The 19,154-nt window shown below is 42.0% G+C and overlaps 1 protein-coding gene across 1 annotated transcript in view; it reads right to left on the bottom strand.

The window, feature by feature from the left end:
• The window catches only part of LOC132833749 (ephrin type-B receptor 2), a 336,527-nt gene extending 324,615 nt beyond the window's left edge, over positions 1 to 11,912 (bottom strand). Inside the window, exons 1-2 of the mRNA XM_060852277.1 lie at positions 11,856 to 11,912; positions 4,826 to 4,840 (exon numbers count right to left, since the gene is read on the bottom strand). Coding sequence (XP_060708260.1) covers positions 4,826 to 4,840; positions 11,856 to 11,912 — 72 coding nt within the window. The remainder of the gene's footprint in view (positions 1 to 4,825; positions 4,841 to 11,855) is intronic.
• Positions 11,913 to 19,154: the final 7,242 nt, after the last annotated feature.

Genomic DNA, 19,154 nt, shown 5'->3' on the forward strand with positions numbered 1-19,154 from the left:
CCATAGAGGAAGTGCAACAAAGGTACACCAGACTTGTTCCAATACTCTCATTTCAAAGAATAAAAGGTCATCTCATTGAAAGTTACAAAATACTTAAGGGATACACAAGGTATTTAAAAGAGTGCAGGACAGAGAACTCAATAATATAATCCAGTAAAAGGAATTAAACAAACCAAATTAAACATTAATAACTCCACAAATGAACAAAGACACAAAGGAACAATTAAGGATCAGGGAACTGGCAAATATTAAATACAAAGACAATAGAACAGAGACAAAATCCAAAGAGATTAGGAGATAAGTCAAAAAGAAAAAAGAAAAAGAGGAATTATGAAATTATGTTATAAAAGGGTATGAAAAAAACTGGCAAAATGCTTTGCAGACAGATCAATAAAAAAAGTTCTGGATCAGTGGTGCTGGAAGAGCACAGCAGTTCAGGCAGCATCCGACAAGCAGCGAAATCGACGTTTCGGGCAAAAGCCCTTCATCAGGCTTTTGCCCGAAACGTCGATTTCGCTGCTCGTTGGATGCTGCCTGAACTGCTGTGCTCTTCCAGCACCACTGCTCCAGAATCTGGTTTCCAGCATCTGCAGTCATTGTTTTTACCCAATAAAAAAATAAGTTTGGGACAGAAACAGGACCATCAAGAGCGGTCGGCCCATGGGTCAGTGCTGCTTGGCAGAGGGTGGTGGACTCCCAGTGCTATTTCTCAAAGGATTTCAGACACCGAATGCTGCTTGGCAGAGGGTTGTGGACTCCCATTGCTGCCTGTCAGCGGGTCCTAGATACCCAATGCTGCCCGTGCAAGAGTTCTGGGCCGCTACTCTTGCCTGCCAGATTATCGTAGAATCCCAGTTTTGCCTGTCAGAGAGTTCCAGGTTCCCTCAACTGCACATTAGAAGGTCACTGAATCTCAGTGTCGTCTGTCAGAAGATCATGGATCCCGCATGTGAGCCTGATTTGTTTGGTAACTGGGATAGGAAGCCATAATGGTTTGTGGTGGAGCAAGGGGATCAACAATTCAGTAATGTAATGCTAGAAATGGGAGAAATGGGCCATAATTAACGTCATGCAGTCATTAATACCCCATTTTTACTGGGTTGAACAAATTGAAAGCCAATGCAGATGGTGACAGAGTTTGATCACTGATTCATTGAGCTCAAAACATTTCAATTAGGAAGTCAATCAAACTTCACCTTGCAAGTCATATGATATTTCCAGCTAGCAATAAGAGAGACAGATTTTGCTTTTCAGAACTGTGCTGACAATGTTTAAGCATCTTTTGGTCTGACCACATTTAACTCAACATGCTCTAGCATTGTGACAGATTATCCCAGCCAGCTGTTCACTCTTCATTTCACTGTCAAACTAATTTGTTAGATTATTCCGGTTTTGAAAGGTTATTTGCAATGTGAGAAGTCAATCCACAATTAAAGTGGCCAAGCTTTGTTCACTTAATTAAGTACCTGAATTGATTAATACATGGATTAGGGAAATCAGTTATAGACTGGGTTAGCCTGTATGTCCACAGCTTTGACTGTACAGCATACATCACAGAGTTAAGACAATGACAGCCTCAGGATTCACATTCACACTGATGGCATCAAACTCTACCTCACCTACTATTATTATCAGTTTGTCTGATAGCTGTAATGGTGGCAAGAAATTTTCTCCAACTTAACACTGAGAAGGCCAGAGTCATTGTTTTTGATCTCCACTATAAAATCTGTTGCCCCCTTGCAGAGTCTATCCCACTCGCTGGTATCTCGCTGAGGTTGAATTGGACAGTTTGCCCATTGGTGTTTGGAGCCTACTGGGGTCCATTGACTGGGGTCTTCAGAAATAAAGCAAGATGCAATCTCATGTATCTCTGATACTTCTGCATCTGGAAACTTCTTAAGCCAACTGGTCAGGTTACATCTCTTCTATTTTTATTCTGATTTGTCCATTAACTGTGTCTGTATATCTTTGCTGTATTAAAGTTATAGTGTTAATAATGAATTGTTAATTAATGCTATTGTATAAACCTGGCGTCAGATATCTGCCATTTGTAAAGTCTGCTAAGGAAACTTTGGGGCAATTTTGATAGTGAGTGAATATTTTAGTTATCTGTGTTCTGAATATAGGGAAAGGGAAGCGAGACCGGTTAACTGTTCAAGTGCCGTAACAGAGGCAATGGCAATTTTGAACGAGAGAATCTAACACTCATCCCGTGATATTCAAATGTGTCCCCTTCACTACGTCGCCCACAATCCAACAATCTGAGGATTACCATTGATCAGAAACTGAACTGGACGAGCCATGTAAGTACTGTGGTTAAAAGAGCAGGTCAGAAGCTACGAGTGGACATCTCACCTCATATCTCCTCAATACATAACGACCATCCGGGCACAAGTCGGGATGTGATGGAAAATTGCCCACTTCATCAGCCAAGTGCAGCTGAACAACCCAGCTTGAATTCAAGAAGCTTGACACCATCCAGGATAAAGCATAAATAGACAAGGCATTTTCCCTGGGGTGGGTGAGTCCAGAACTAGAGGGTTTAGGGTGAGAGGGGAAGGATAAGAAAGGGGCCTAAGGGGCAACTTATTCACACAGAGGATGGTGCATGCATGGAATGAGCTGCCAGAGAAGTGCTGGAGACTGGTACAATTATTTGATTACTAACTCATCCACCCAACCTTCAAGATTTGCTCCCTTCGCCACAAACACACACTGTACCATTCTGCAGTAACTCCTTTGGCAGGACCTTCCAAACCCACGGTCTCTTCCACCTAGAAAAACAATGGCAACAAACACATGGGAACACGATCACCTGTAAGTTCCCATTCAAGTCACTCACCATTATGACTTGGAGTATATCACCATTCCTTCAGGTCAAAATTCAAATCTCCATGCCTAACAACAGAGGATTGGGCATCTGGATGGGAATATGAATACGAAGGGTTTGCAGGGATATGGGCCAAGTGTTAGCAAATGGGACTACATTAATTTAGGAAATCTGGTTGGCATGGAAGAGTTGGGCTGAAGGATCTGTTTCTGTGCTGTAAATCTCTATGTCCCTATGACTCCATGGGTGTCCCTCTTCTCCAAGGACCATAGTGGTTCATGAGGCACCTCTCTGCACCTTCTCCAGGATAATTTGGGATGGACAATAAATGCTGGCCCAGACAGAAAAACCCATGCCCAATAAATGCAAAAATTTCATTAACAACAAAACCAAAACAAGTAGTGTAAACAATTTAGTTGTACCGGCAAACAGTGAAACAAGAACACAGTTGTATTAGTCAACAGAGTTTCTCAAAAATTATGATAATTTACAGATATAACTGCAGATCAACTGTATTAATATGTTTATTTATTCAAATTAATAACACTTTTGAATTATGAATCAGAAATTTAAATTTAAATACAATGTTACTAGCTAGCGGGAAAGTACCAACCGCTTGACAAGTGTGCAAAGTCAGTGTGCAAGGTGAATGCACAAAGCACTGTGAAATTTATTTGTCACTCCTAAGTCACAGTTAATATGAGAACATAGAACATAGAAAAGTACAGCACAGAACAGGCCCTTTGAGCCACGATGTTGTGCCAAGGTTTAATCCTAATGTCAAATGTAATAACTTAACCTACGCACCCCTCAACTCACTGCTATCCATGTGCATGTCCAGTAGTTGCTTAAATGTCCCCAATGATTTCACTTCCACCACCTCAGCTGGCAATGCATTCCATGCATTAACAACTCTCTGCATAAAGAACCTACCTCTGACATGTCCTCTATACCTTCCTCCCAATATCTTAAAACTATGACCCCTCGTACCAGTCAATCCTGCCCTGGAGAAAACTCTCTGGCTATTGACTCTATCTATTCCACTCATTATTTTGTACACCTCGATCAGGCCTCCTCTCTTCCTCCTTCTCTCCAGAGAGAAAAATCCAATCTTATTCAACCTTTCTTCATAAGGCAAGCCCTCCAGTCTAGGCAGCATCCTGGTAAACCTTCTTTGCATCCTCTCCAAAGCCTCTGTATCTTTACTATAGTAGGGTGACCAGAACTGGATACAATATTCCAAGTGTGGTCTCACCAGGGACTTGTAGAGCTGTAGCAAAACCTCATGGCTCTTTAACTCAATCCTCATGTTAATGAAAGCCAAAGCACCATTTGCTTTCTTAACAACCCTATCCACTTGGGTGGCAACTTTGAGGGATCTATGTACTTGCACACCCAGATCCCTCTGTTCCTCCACACTGCCTAGAATCCTGTCTTTAATCCTGTATTCAGCATTTGTGTTCAACCTTCCAAAACGCATCACTTCGCATTTATCCAGGTTGAACTCCATCTGCCATTTCTCAGCCCAGCTCTGCATCCTGTCTATGACGTGCTGCAGCCTGCAGGAGCCCTTGATGCTCTCAACTGCACCTGCAACTTTTGTGTCATCTGCAAATTTACTAACCCACAACTCAACCTCCTCATCCAAGTCAGGCAGAATACTTTCCATCTACAACCACTTTCTGCCTTCTGTCAGCAAACCAATTCTGAATCCAGATAGCCAAATCTCCCGGTATCCCATACTTCCTGACTTTATGAATGAGTCTACCATGGGGAACCTTATCAAATGCATTGCTGAAGTCCATATACACCACATCCACTGCTCGATCTTCATTGACCTGTCTTGTCACCTCCTCAAAGAACTCAATAAGATTTGTGGGGCATAACCTGCCCCTCACAAAGCCATGCTGACTGCCTTTAATCACACTATGCTTTGTCAAATAGTCATAAAACCTATCCCTCAGAATTCTTTCCAAAACTTTGCTGACCACAAACGTAAGACTGACTGGTCTGCAATTGCCAAGGATTTCCCTATTTCCCTTCTTGAAAAGAGGAACAACATTCACCTCCTTCCAATCCTCCCGTATGAAGCCCGTGGAGAGTGAGGAGGCAAATATCCTCGCTAGCGGCTTAGAAACTTCCCTTCTCACTTCCTGGAGCAGACTAGGATAAATCTGGTCTGGCTCTGGGAACTTATCAATCTTAATGTTTTCCAAAATTTCCAGCATATCAACTTCATCAATCTTGATCTGGTCAAGACTGTATCCCAGCTCCTCAAAGTTTTCATTTACAACAAGGTCCTTTTCCTTGGTGAAAACCAAAGCAAAAAACTCATTTAGGGCTTCCCCTATCTGCTCAGACTCCACACACAAGTTCCCTTTGCTATCCCTGATCAGCCCTACCTTCTCCCTGATTTCTCTTATTCCTCACGTATGAGTAAAATGCCTTTGGGTTCTCCCTAATCCTTCTTGTCAAGCCTTTTTTTGTGTCCCCTCCTGGCTCTCCTCAGTCCATTTCTGAGCTCCTTTCTAGCAAGCCTGTAATTGTCTAAAGCTGTGCTAGATCCTTGCTTCCTCCACCTTATGTACGATGCTTTCTTCCTTTTGACGAGAAGCTCCTCTGTTCTCGTCATCCAAGGTTCCTTAATCTTATCCCTTCTTATCTGTCTGTAAAATAAAAGTGAGGTTTACTGCAATATTTTCTTTTTTCATCCTTTTTTTCTTCCCTGATAAGGAGTCTAAATTAATTGTCATTTCACTTCATTTGACTTATCCTAAAATGTGAAAGTGATTCCACGCTCCCCTGTCTATCATGACTTTTACTCTGACATGATGCCCCACTGGTCCTGGACTGTCTTACACAGGAACACAGCCTTTCCACAACTACCTTGATAAGACTCTTATATGTTTCAATGAAGTCATCTCTTTTTCTTCTATATGCCAATGAGTACAGGCTCAACCTAATCAACCTGCCATAAGACAGTCCCTCCATACCTGGTATCAGACGAGTGAACATTCTCAGGACAAGCAGAGGCAATGATTTAATGGTATTATCACTGGACTGTTACTTCAGAGACCCATGTAATATTCTGGGGACTCAGGTTTGAATCCCACTGTGGCAGATGGTGAAATTTGAATTCAAGAAAAGTCTAGAATTAAGAGCCCAATGATGACTGTGAATCCATTGTCAATTGTTAGGAAAAACCCATCTGGTTCACTAATAGGTTCCACTACAAAATGCCTCAGGGTCAGAGGGCAGTCCTCGCATGGAGCTGTCTTCTTCACCTGGAAATGGATCAGAAATGATTGAGGGAAGACCCAGGGAAGAGTTCCCAAACACTTCAGTTGTTTGGATTTGGAGATTCTCAAATATGTCTGAGAATGTGTAAATATAACTCTGTCATTAGCTTTCCTGCTGGGATTCTGAATGATGGAAGACTCCCTCTGTGATTCCCAGTGGTGGGAAATTTCTGCTGGGATTCCCAGTGATAGAAATTTCCTGCTTGGATTCCTTTGATGGGAATTTCTTACTGATATTCCCAGTTAAGGGAGGTTCCTGCTGCAATTCCCAGTGATGGAACTTTCCTGTTGGGATTCCTAGTGATGAAAATTTACATTTGTAATTACAAGTGATGGGACTTTCCTGCTTTGCTTTCCAGTAATGGGACATTCCTTCTGGAATGCACAGTGATGGAATTGACAGTAATAGGAGCTTCCTGCTGGTGTGTTTAGTGATGGGAGATTTCTGCTGGAATTCCAAGTGATGGCAGTTTCCTGATGGGTTTCTAAGTGATGGGAAATTACTGTTGGGATTGTAGTGATGGATTCAGTCCTGCTTGGATTCCCAAAGATGGGAATTTCCTACTGGATTTCCTAATGATAGGCAACTCCTGTTGGGATTTGCAATGATGAGAGATTCTGGCTGGGCTTCCCAGTGATGGGAATTTTCTGCTGGGATCCCCAGTAAAAGAAAGTTCATGCTGGGAATCTCCAATGATGGGAGATTCCTGCTGGATTTCTTAGTGATGTGCGAAGTGTATAAAGGCAATTCCAGAGTTGACAGGATAGATTGAAATGTAACAGAGTGGTGGAATGATGAAGGGGTTTATGGAGGGAATTTCAGAGCTTACATCCTGGCGTTTCAAGCCATGATCACAGAGGGCTGAGTGAAGTGCAGATGACAAATAGCCAAAACTGCACATCAAAAAGATCTCAGAGGATAGTAGGATTGGAGATGGTTCTAGAGATTGGAGGACAGAGATAATAAAACATGCATGAGAATTTTAAAATTAAAACATTGCCAGACTGGAAGCTAATACCGGTCTGTGAGCACAGCTCACTCTGGATTGACATAAAAATTCAGTCCAAACAACTGATAATTCAAGAGAAAGTCACCAAGTCTGTGCCTGCTCTTTGACAGATAGCTTGATCTTCATTTTGTTCCACTTCTCCCATTGCCCTGTAAACTTACTCTGCATAAAATCTCCTTAACACCAATCACTTCTACATCTCTATTTCCCTTGGTTTGCTATTTAACTTTATTTAATAACATTAAAATGAAACATTACATAAAAACAAGAACAGAATATAAGACTCCAAACTGATAATTCTGAATTGTATCTACATATCATGTCTAAACTCTTCTTAATAAACTATGTTTGCTTTCAATTACCCAAATGCAACATCATGGGAGATCAACTAGACAGGTCTTCTCAAAATTGCGAGATTCTTTTTTTCACCCTGCGGAGTTTTTTTTAAAAATCCGTATCTCACTTTAGATTGCCTTGTTAATCAGTTTAGAGTAATGAGTGCTAATTATTAATCACAGGCATGTAATTATCCTGAATGTTCAGCTTTATAAGGTGCAACACTGGTTTCCAGTGTTAATAGCTAAAGAATCTGGAATCTGGGTGTTAATTTATGTCAGGAACCTTAATATGTTAGCTATGATGGCTGTGGCTTTTTCCACCACAATATTTTGTGTTTGAACTTCTCTTGCTTCATGTTGTGTGTTTGTTGGGAGACAGAGTACAGGCAGAACAACCTAAGAATTAGATGGAAGATAGCAGGTGACCTCTTCTCAGTTCCTGTCTATTTAAGCTCCTGAGGATATTGCTAGTTCTGATAACTTAGCCTCCAATCTGTGTCATGTGTATTCAAGGTTACACATTACTTATATAGTAGGTTCTCTACTATACAAGATGGACATGATGAAAGCTAATGTAACCAGTAAGTTATCATGCAGATACAATCGTATTATCAACAATTCAATAATATTTAAGCAGCAGCAAACATTAAATATAGGTTAATGTTAACCACAGATATGGATTAGTTAATGAAAATGCAGTGAGTGCTTGCAGTTCCAAAATCCATTCTGATTTAATTAAGGCTGTTGGGGGCTGTGGGAAATCATTTCTCAAGTCATACATCCCCCGCTGCTCTGAGCTTTTTAATCTGAGTTCCATTTCACAGAACTGCACATGTCAGAGCAGATTACTGTTATCTGTCTGTAAAAGTTTGGCAAAGCACAGTAATTGGTAAGGAACTTAAAATTAAGTGGAGACTTTAAGGAGTCTGTAGCAGACAGTTATTTATTTATTTGATTCATGAAGCATGATTGGCTGTCCACATTTTGGTTCTCCCTGAGGCTCAACATTCAGGCATTAATCAAAAGAATATACCAGTGATTTTTAATGTGGAACATTTTTAAAGTGATATTGGAATTATTAGAGGAAGTGGTTGGGAGGCTTTGTTACTGAGGAAGTTGCTTAATGCAAACAGAATATTTCACATGATCCAAATCAAAACTAGAAAATGTTGGAAGCAGCTGATAGGTCAGAGTGGAGCTGTGGGGAGAAGGGATAAGATAGTATTTCAGAAACCATACTTTCATAAAAACCATTCTGATGACATACCTGCATTCACAACATGGCCATTCTCTCTATAAAACCTGAAAGAACTGGCAGTGCTGCTCGTCAGAAACAAAAACAGAAGTTGCTGGAAAAGTTCAGCAGGTCTGGCAGTATCTGTGAGGAGAAATCAACCTTAATGTTTCAGGTCCTGTGAACTTTCCACAGAAGCAAAGAGAGCTCTGAGGAAAGGTCACCACACCTAAAACGTTAATTCTGATTTCTCTTCACAGGTGCTGCCAGATCTACTGAGTTTTTCCAGCAACTTCTGTTTTTGGTAATGGCCATTCGCTTCACTGACATTGACTGACTATTAGGTATTTGCAGCTTCTTGGGTTTATATTGCTGAGTCATTAAATATAACAAAAGAACAGCAGTATACACTTGGTGAAAAGGGGCAGCTAATGGTGCAGTGTAGTGTTCCTAAATCTGGGCCAGAAGATCCCACATTTGAGTGCCAGCTATCCCAGATGTGTGTCATAGCATGCCTAGCACATGGAATTTTTGAGTCAAATAGAAAAGTATGGTCCCAACTGAATGCAGCAGACACATTTTAAAGGTTCTTGTGACATAATGGTAATGTTCCTACCTCTGGGCCAGAGATTCAAATTCTACCTACTTCACAGCTGTGTCTGAAAATGTCTCCTTTTTCCATTAGAACAACTCTTTATTAAAGAGATTCATGAACATTCCCAAATTCTTAATTGAAAACTGAGCATAGTTACATCTGCATCAGAACAACCATTCATAGGAGCTAGTGGGATGATTTGCAGATCATGTAGGCATGTTTGAAAGTTATAACTGCTGACAGCCCTTGTCATTAAGGTCCTTAGTTTGAATTCTGCTTCAAACTTGAAAATATCATATAAGATTATCAAAGGGTTAGGTAGGGTGGAAAGTGACAGCCTTTTTCCTTGGATGGTGATGGCAAGCATGAAGAGACAAAGCTTTAGATTGAGGGGCGATAGATATAGGACAGATGTCAGAGGTAGTTTCTTTACTCAGAGAGTAGTAGGGCTGTGGAACACACTGCCTGCAACAGTAGTAAACCTGCCAACTTTAAGGGTATTAAAATGGTAATTGGATAAACAAATAGATGAAAATGGAATAGTGTAGGATAGATATGCTTCAGATTTGTTTCACAGGTCGGCACAACATCGAGGGCTGAAGGGCCTATACTACGTTGTAATGTTCTATGTTTCCATGTTCCCTCGACATTTAATTCTGTGTACCTTCGCACACTAAACTTGTGTCCAAATTAAAATTGTCCAGTTACTTTTTCATGTGGTCCAGGACCACCTCCTCGTAATCCAGCTGTTTTTTTTCACCAGATGAGTACAGAGAGGCTAGTCAGAGCCAGAAGTAGCCCAACAGGTAATTTTTGACATTCCTGATGTGTCCCAGAGAAACAATACTGTTCAATATTGGACTGAACATGCAGCATTTTAGTTGATGGATTAAGATGAGGTCTAGAATTTTAAATAGCACAAGGCTAATTTCTAAAGCAGTGACTAGTGTGCAACACCCCACCACACCCAGAATTCAAATCAAAGTGTGAGCCAGAGTACATAAGTTTCAAAGTATCCTGTAATCATTTCCTTCAAGTCATGGGCAATTCCTTTTCATGTGCAGTCCCTTTAAATATTCTTAGAAAGCAATAAACACACAAAATGAGTCATTCGTCTGTGATATTATAATCCATCTGTACTAATGTCAATGTTGTGTGAAATCAGGAATTTGGTGTTGTGTGGACATGTTCATCAAAACCCACTTGTTTAAAAGTTGTAATAAAATGAGACCTTTGAGTGACCTGAGTAGAGACGTTTGAATTTCTAGGCAGTCATTTTAATGAACATTGACTTACAACAGATGAAAATATAATAGACAGCCATTAAGGTGTTAATCCTAAATAAAGAAGACACACTTTAATCAGCACTGACAGTGGCAACCAGAAATCCTAATTAACAGGATTGGGCAGTTTTCATCCTGACTGCGCTTTGTGACACTTTGATCCTGAACTAAAGACACTGACCCCCAAAGCACTGAATATGGGAAATGGCCTGTTCCAAACACCTCTGAAAGAACAGGCAAACTTATTTTATGATCACAAGGAACGGGGATAATTATATGGAAAGAGATGGTCATCCAATGAATGGTCATTCACTTGAAACATCGTTTCTCTCTCCATAGGCATTGCCTGATCTGCCAAATATTTCCACCATTTTCTGTTTTTATTTCAGATTTACAACATCAGCAGTATATCTATTCTGTAAGAAATGTAGCTTTTCCCATTAACCTACAAGGTGAATAATTACAGACAAAAGGTTCCATGCAAAGTAAACATTTTAGTCCCGGCATAATTGCAATTACAACGTAAGCAAGCTTCAAAAACAGTGTGAAAACAGCATCACCAACTCGATGAGAGGGTTTCAGCTGTCAGTATCTGTAAGGATACATAATGTATTTTTGATGGCTCTCCAAAAATTTCTGAAAGTGAAGCACAGGGTGAAAGGGCTGGCAAAACTGAGCTATAGCTGACAGGTCAATTTTATCATGGTCAACAATCCCTGCCATTCCCTCAACTATCTCTCCCTTTACATTCTCTCCACCCTTCCCCTATTCTCACTCATTACTTTACAGAAGCTCTTAGCTACCACCTGCACTGCTTACCTCCACCCTCCAGTGCCATGGGGAGATCCAGAATGAGAACATTTGTGAACATCTGGAGATCGTGCATCGCCAAATTTTAAGAAGCTGAATATCATATCAGCACTTGCTAACATGGTCTGATTTTTTTTAACTTATTATTATTATTTTCAAATTATTATACAGCCCTCTTTGCTGTAACCTATAATCAGTTCCACAATTTTAAAATAAAAGCAAAGCACAGTGGATGCTGGAGGTCTGAAATAAAGTAGTATCCATGGCGGAAGAAACAAGAATTAATGTTTGTTGTCTGATCGGACTCCTCTTTGGAAACCTCTCCAAAATGCTGCCAAACCTGTTGAGTTTCTCCAGCATTTTTTGTTTTTATTACTCCTGATGCTAAATACAGCTCTTCACAATCACTATGTTCTTGCTTTATAAACAAAACTGTAATATGAAGAGGATACTCACTCCAGAAGGAGGGTGTGCTGTCCAACCCAACTCTGCTGTTGCTGTTGTCGAATCCATCAGGGTTTCTGTGCAAAAAGAGGAAACCCACTTAACTTGAGTAACTGGGCAGCTGGCTTTTGTACACAGTCTTGCAGCATTCACAGTGATAAAAATTATACTTATGACAGACTTGGAATGTTATATTTTATTTAATCAACATCAACGAAGACTTGTTGGGAGCTTGGCTGTGGCTTCCATCACTCTCAGCGAGCCAGCAAACGTTCCCTTTTCAACTACTTCTCCCTAATCTTATAGGTAAAAACAATGTCTGCAGATGCTGGAAACCAGATTCTGGATTAGTGGTGCTGGAAGAGCACAGCAGTTCAGGCAGCATCCAAGGAGCAGCGAAATCGACGTTTCGGGCAAAAGCCCTTCATCAGGAATAAAGGCAGTGAGCCTGAAGCGCGGAGAGATAAGGTGCTCTTCCAGCACCACTAATCCCGAACCTCCTTAATCTTATGCCTACTACAGTGCAATATTCATCATAATCTCTCATCTATTAGTGAGATACTCACCCTAACCTCTCACCTATTACACTCCCTAATCTCTCACAAATTAATGTACTATTTGGCATAATCTCTGAGTATTTCTCTGGTATGCAAAACAATACTCTTCACTGTAACTTGTTACATGTAACAATAATAAATCAAATCATTTATTAAAGTGAGATATTCTCCCTAATCTCTCAAATTACAGTATAATATTTTTCATAATCTCTCAGCTATTACCGAAATACTGTCCCCGACCTCTTAGCTATTAGTGTTATAATGTCCACAATTGCTCATGCATTCATACAATCCCTACAGTGTAGCAGCAGGCCACTCAGCCCATCAAGTCCACACTGACCTTCTGAAGAGCATCCCACCTAGACCCACACCACCATCCCCTAGACCCCCTTCCCCACAGTGTCCTATCCCTGTAACGCTGTATTTGCCATGGCGAATCCACCTCACCCACACATTTTTGAACACTATGGACAATTTAACATGGCCTGTGTATCTGTGGATTGTGGAAGTAAACCAGAGCACCCAGAACAAATCCATGTTGACACGAGAATGTCCAAACTCCACACAGGGTGGAATCAAACCCAGGTCTGTGGCTCTGTGAGGCAGCCGTGCTAACCGCTGAGCCACTATGCTCCCCCAATTGCACTCAAGCCAATTCGGAGTCGAAACTACAATCTCTTGATCCTTAGTCACATGTGTTATCTGTTGTATTCCTGGCCCTGGCCATTAATGTAATGATCACCATAGACTCTCCCTAATCTCTCATATATAACATTCAATAATCAGTATTGCAGTGTAATACTAGCCCTAATATCACACATTTTCTTGTAATATTCCCATAATATCTGATCAATTACAATGTAATTCTCTCTCTAATCGCTCATCTACAGTGTGATACCATCCCTAATCTTTCATCTATTACATCACAATACTCTCAATTTTGCATCTACCTAATCTCTCGTCTATCAACTACAGTACTCTCCCCAAACTGAACTATAACACTGTCCCTAATCTCTCATATAGTGCAATGTGATACTTTCCTTAATACCTCATTGATTACATATATTAGTTAATCTCTTATCTCATCCAGCAAGACTTTTTTTTTCTAAACATTCCAGCTATTACAATGTAATACTCACACTATGTTTTGCCGTGTTATAGTTTAAGGTCTATTTAATTGTTTGTCCATTTAATCTCTTGTCTGTGTTATGGACCAGGCCAGAACCCTCAAAATATTTCAAGAAAGTAGCCCAGCCTCTAACTTTGCGAGTTGTTTTAAGCAGGTGTAACGTGGTTTTTCCAGGAGAGATACAGCTGGTCAAACCACATAGTTTTAAACAAAACACAATTTATTTACAAGATTACAGAATAAAATGCAAACAAAAGACAACAGAATACCAAATAACCTAATCTATCTGCAAACCCAACAGATTATCTCAACTTAATGATGGTGTTCCAAATTCCTGCATCAATCCCCATCAACACCACTTGGCAAAAAAGGGGACAAGGGGTAGGGCCAGAGAGATTAGGAGTGGGATTGTGGGGGATGTCTGGGCAGGTACATCCTTGCAGAAGTTTTTTTTATTTATTCATTTTGTGGGACGTGGGCATCGTTGGCTGACCAGCACTGGTAACCCATCTGTGGTTGCTCTTGAGAAGGTGCTGGTGAGCTGCCTTGTAGAACTGCTGCAGTCCACCTGTTGTGGGTTGACTTGCAATGTCAGTAGGGAGGGAATTCCAGGAGTTTGACCCAGTGACAGTGAAGGAATGGGGATACAATTCCAAATCAGGATGGTGAGTGCTTGGAGGGGAACTTGAAGGTGGTGGTGTTCCCATATATCTGCTGCCCTTGTCCTTCCAAATGGAACCTGTTGTGGGTTTGGAAGGTGTTGTCTGAGGATGTTTGGTGAATTTCTGCAGTACACCTTGTAGATAGCACACATTGCTGCTACTGAGCATTGGTGGTGGAGGAAGTGGATGCTTGTGGATACAGTGCCAAATCAAGCAGGCTGCTTTGTCCTGGATGGTGTCAAGCTTCTTGAGTGTTGTTGGAGCTGCACCCATCCAGGCGAGTGGGGAATATTCCATCACACTCCTGACTTATACCTTGTAGACAATGGACTGACTTTGGCGAGTCAGGAGGTGAGTTACTCACTGTAGCATTCCTAGCCTCTGGCCTACTCTTATAGACACTGTGTTTATGTGGTGAGTCCAGTTGAGTTTCTGATTAATGATAACTCCCAGGATGTTGATAGTAGAGGATTGAGTGAATGTCAAGAGGTGGTGGTTAGATTGTCTCTTATTGATGATGGTCAGAGCATAGCATTTGTGTGGTAAGAATGTTACTTGGCATTTGTCAGCCCAAGCCTAAATATTGACCAGATCTTGTTGCATTTGGATACAGACTGCTCCATGTTTCTGAAGAGCAGCAAATGGTGCTGAATATAATGCTATCATCAGCAAACATCCCCACTTCGGGCCTTTCGATAGAGGGAAGGTCATTGATGAAGCAGCTGAAGATGGTTGGGCCTAGGACACGACTTGAGGAACTCGTGCAGAGATTCCTGGAGCTGAGATGACTGACCTCCAACAACCACGACCATCTTCCTATGTGCCAGGTATGACTCTAACCACAAGAGAGTTTGCCTCTGATATCCATTAATTCCAATTTTGCTCGGTGCCACACTTGGTCAAATGCAGCCTTGAAGTCAACGGCTGTCAGAAATTGCAGGAGGACCTCGATCAGCTGGGAAAGTGGGCTGAGGAATGGCAAATGGAGTTTCAATAAAGGTAAGTGTGACATCTTGCATTTGGGAAAGTCAAATCAAGGTAGGAGTTTCATGGTGAATGGTGGGGTCTTAAGGAGTGGAGTGGAATGGAGGTACCTTAGACTTCAGGTGCACAGTTCTTTGAAAGTAGAGTCACAGGTAGACAGGACAGTGAAGAAGGTTGTTGGCACACTGGCCTTCAACAGTCAGTGCACTGAATATAGAAGTTAGGAAGTTATGTTGCAGTTGTACAGGACGTTAGTGAGGCCACACTTGGAGCACTGTGTTCAGTTTTAGTCACCTTGATATAGGAAGGATGTTATTAAACTGCAAAGAGCGCAGAAGAAATTTACAAGGATGTTGCCATGTTTCAAATGTCTCAGTTATCAGGAGAGGTTGGACAAACTAAGACTTTTTTCATTAGCATGTAGAAAACTAAGAGGAGATCTGATAAGATCATGACAGGGTTGGGGAATCAAGGATGAGAGGGAAAAAGAATAAAAGGGAATGGTATACATATGGAATAAGCTGCCAGCGGAAGTGGTTAGGCATGTACATTAGCAACATTTAAAAGGCATTTGAACAAATACACGGATAGGAAAGGTTTAGCAGTATATGGGCCAAGTGCAGGAAAATAGGGTTAGTATTGATGGACATTTTGGTTGGCATGGACAAGTCTGGACCAAAGGACTTGTCTCTGTGCTGTAGGACTCTATGCTGTCACTCTCACCTCATCTCTTTTGTCCATGTTTGAACCAAGGCTGCAATGAGGTCAGAGGCTGAGTGGTCCTGGTGGAACCCAAACAGGGCATCACTGAGCAGGTTGCTGCTGAGCAGGATCTGCTGATTGCACTATTGATAACACCTTCCTGCTTTTTATGCACGGGGCATACTTGGGCAATTTTCCACATTGTCAGGTAAATGCCAGTGTTGTAACTGTACTAGAACAGCTTGGCTAGGGGAGCAGCAAGTTCTGGAGCACAGGTCTTCAGTACTATTGCTGGCACTTTGTCAGGGCCCATAGCCTTTGCAGTATCCAGTGTCTCCAGCTGTTTCATGATATTGAATGGGCTGATGGCTTGTATCTGTCATGTTGGGAACCACTGGCAGACGCTGAGATGGATTAATCACTCAGCACTACTGGCAGAAGATTGCTGCGAAAGTTTCAGCCTTATCTTTTGCACTGATGTGCTTGGCTCCTCTATCATTGAGGATGGGAATATTTGTGGAGACTCCTCCTCTTCCTCCTGTGAGTTGTTTAATGGTCCACCACCATTCACGACTGAATGTGGAAGGACTGCAGAGCTTAGATCTGATCTTGTTCATTGTGGGATTGCTTAACTCTGTCTATCACTTGCTGCTCATGCTGTTTGGCAAGTAAGTAATTTTGTTTGATGCCTTCAACAGGTTCACACATGATTTTTAGGTCTGCCTGGTGCTGCTTCCACGATGCCCTTCTGCATGTTCCATTGAACCAGGGTTGATGGTAATGGTTGAATGGGGGTTTGCCAGGCCATGAGGTTGCAGATTATGCTGGAGTACAATTCTCCTGCTATTAATGGCCCACAGTACTCATGGATGCCCAATTTTGAGTTGCTCGATCTATTCGAAGTCTACCCCAGAGCCACCACAATGCAGATTATTCTCAATGTGAAGGCAGGACTTCACCTCCACAATGACTGTGCAGAGGTCAATCTTATTGGCACTGTCATGGACGGCAACTGGCAGATTGATAAGAATGAGGTCAAGCTTGATTTTCCCTCTTGTCGATTCCCTCACAACCAGCTGTAGACCCGACGAGCAGTACTGCTGCAGAGGTCATTCTTGGTGGATGATCTTGAAATCCTCCACACAGAGTACATTTGGTGCCCTTGCCATCTTCAGTCATTCTGCTAAGTGTTGTTCAACATGGAGGAGTATTGATTCATCAGCCAAGGAAGGACAGTACATGGTAATCAGCAGAAGACTTCCTTGCCCATGTTTAACCTGAAGTCATGACACTTCATGGGATCTGAAGTCAACATTGAGAACTCCTACAGAATACCCTCCTGACTGTATCCCACTGTACCATTCCCCCGTGCTGGTCTGTCCTGCCAGTGAGACAGGGATGGAGATGTCTGGGATGCAGTCTATAAGATATTGACTCCATGAGTATGACTCTGACAGGCTGTTGCTTGTATAGTCTGTTTGACAGCTCTCCCAATTTTGGAACCCTCCCCCAATGCTATTGAGGAGGACTTTGCAGGGTCGACCAGGCTATTTCTGCCGTTGAATTTTCTGGTACCTAGGTCAATGCCTGGTGATCTAGAACATAGAACATAGAAAAATACAGTGCAGTATAGGCCCTTCGGCCCTCGATGTCGCGCCAACCAAAGTCTACCTAACCTACATTAACCCAATAACCTCCATATGCTTATCCAATGCCCGCTTAAATGACCATAAAGAGGGAGAGTTCACCACTGCTACTGGCAGGGCATTCCATGAACTCACAACCCGCTGAGTAAAGAATCTACCCCTAACATCTGTCCTATACCTACCACCCCTTAATTTAAAGCTGTGTCCCCTAGTAACAGCTGACTCCATTAACAGAAAAAGGTTCTCAGTTTCTACCCTATCTAAACCCCTAATCATCTTGTACACCTCTATCAAATCTCCCCTAAACCTTCTTTTCTCCAATGAGAACAGCCCCAAGTGCCTCAGCCTTTCCTCATATGATCTTCCTACCATGCCAGGCAACATCCTGGTAAACCTCCTCTGCACTCGTTCCAATGCCTCCACATCCTTCCTATAGTATGGCGACCAAAACTGCACACAATACTCCAGATGAGGCCGCACCAGAGTCTTATATAACTGCAACATGACCTTAGGACTCGGGAACTCAATTCCTCTACCAATAAAGCCCAGTACACCATATGGCTTCTTCACAGCACTATTTACCTGGGTGGCAACTTTCAGAGATCAGTGTACATGGACACCAAGATCCCTCTGCTCATCCACACTACCAAGTAGCCTACCATTAGCCCAGTAATCCATCTTCTTGTTACTCCTACCAAAGTGAATGACTCCACACTTAGCTACATTGAACTCCATTTGCCACCTTTCTGCCCAGCTCTACAACTTATCTATATCCCGCTGTAACCTGCCACATCCTTCTTCGCTGTCCACAACTCCACCGACTTTTCTGTCATCCGCAAACTTGCTCACCCAGCTTTCAAGCCCCTCCTCTAGATCATTTATAAAGATGACAAACAGCAATGGTCCCAAAACAGATCCTTGTGGAACACCGCTAGTAACTGCACTCCAAGATGAACCTATTCCATCAACTACTACCCTCTGTCTCCTTCCAGCCAGCCAATTCCTAATCCAAACCTCTAATGCACCCTCAATGCCATACCTCCGTCGTTTTTGCATTAGCCTACCATGGGGTACCTTATCGAACGCCTTGCTAAAATCCATATACACCACATCTACTGCTTTACCCTCATCCACCTCCTTAGTCACCTTCTCAAAGAACTCAATAAGGTTTGTGAGGCACGACCTACCCTTCACAAAACCATGCTGACTATCCTTGATCACATTATTCCTATCCAGATGTTCATAAATCCTATCCCTTACAATTCTCTCTAAGACTTTGCCCACAACAGAAGTGAGACTCACTGGCCTATAGTTACTCGGGCTATCCCTACTCCCCTTCTTGAACAAGGGGACCACATTTGCTATCCTCCAGTCTTCTGGCACTATTCCCGTAGACAATGACGACATAAAAATCAAGGCCAATGGCTCTGCTATCTCCTCCCTAGCTTCCCAAAGGATCCTAGGATAAATGCCATCAGGCCCAGGGGACTTTTCTATTTTCATCCTTTCCAGTATTCCCCAGACCTCTTCCCTACATACCTCAAGGCCATCCATTCTAATCACTTGTGACTCAATATTCACATCAGCAATAGTGTCCAGTTCCTGAGTGAATACTGACGAAAAGTATTGAT

Source organism: Hemiscyllium ocellatum, chromosome 37 (genome assembly GCF_020745735.1).
Source record: "Hemiscyllium ocellatum isolate sHemOce1 chromosome 37, sHemOce1.pat.X.cur, whole genome shotgun sequence".
Classification (NCBI taxonomy): Eukaryota; Metazoa; Chordata; class Chondrichthyes; order Orectolobiformes; family Hemiscylliidae; genus Hemiscyllium; species Hemiscyllium ocellatum.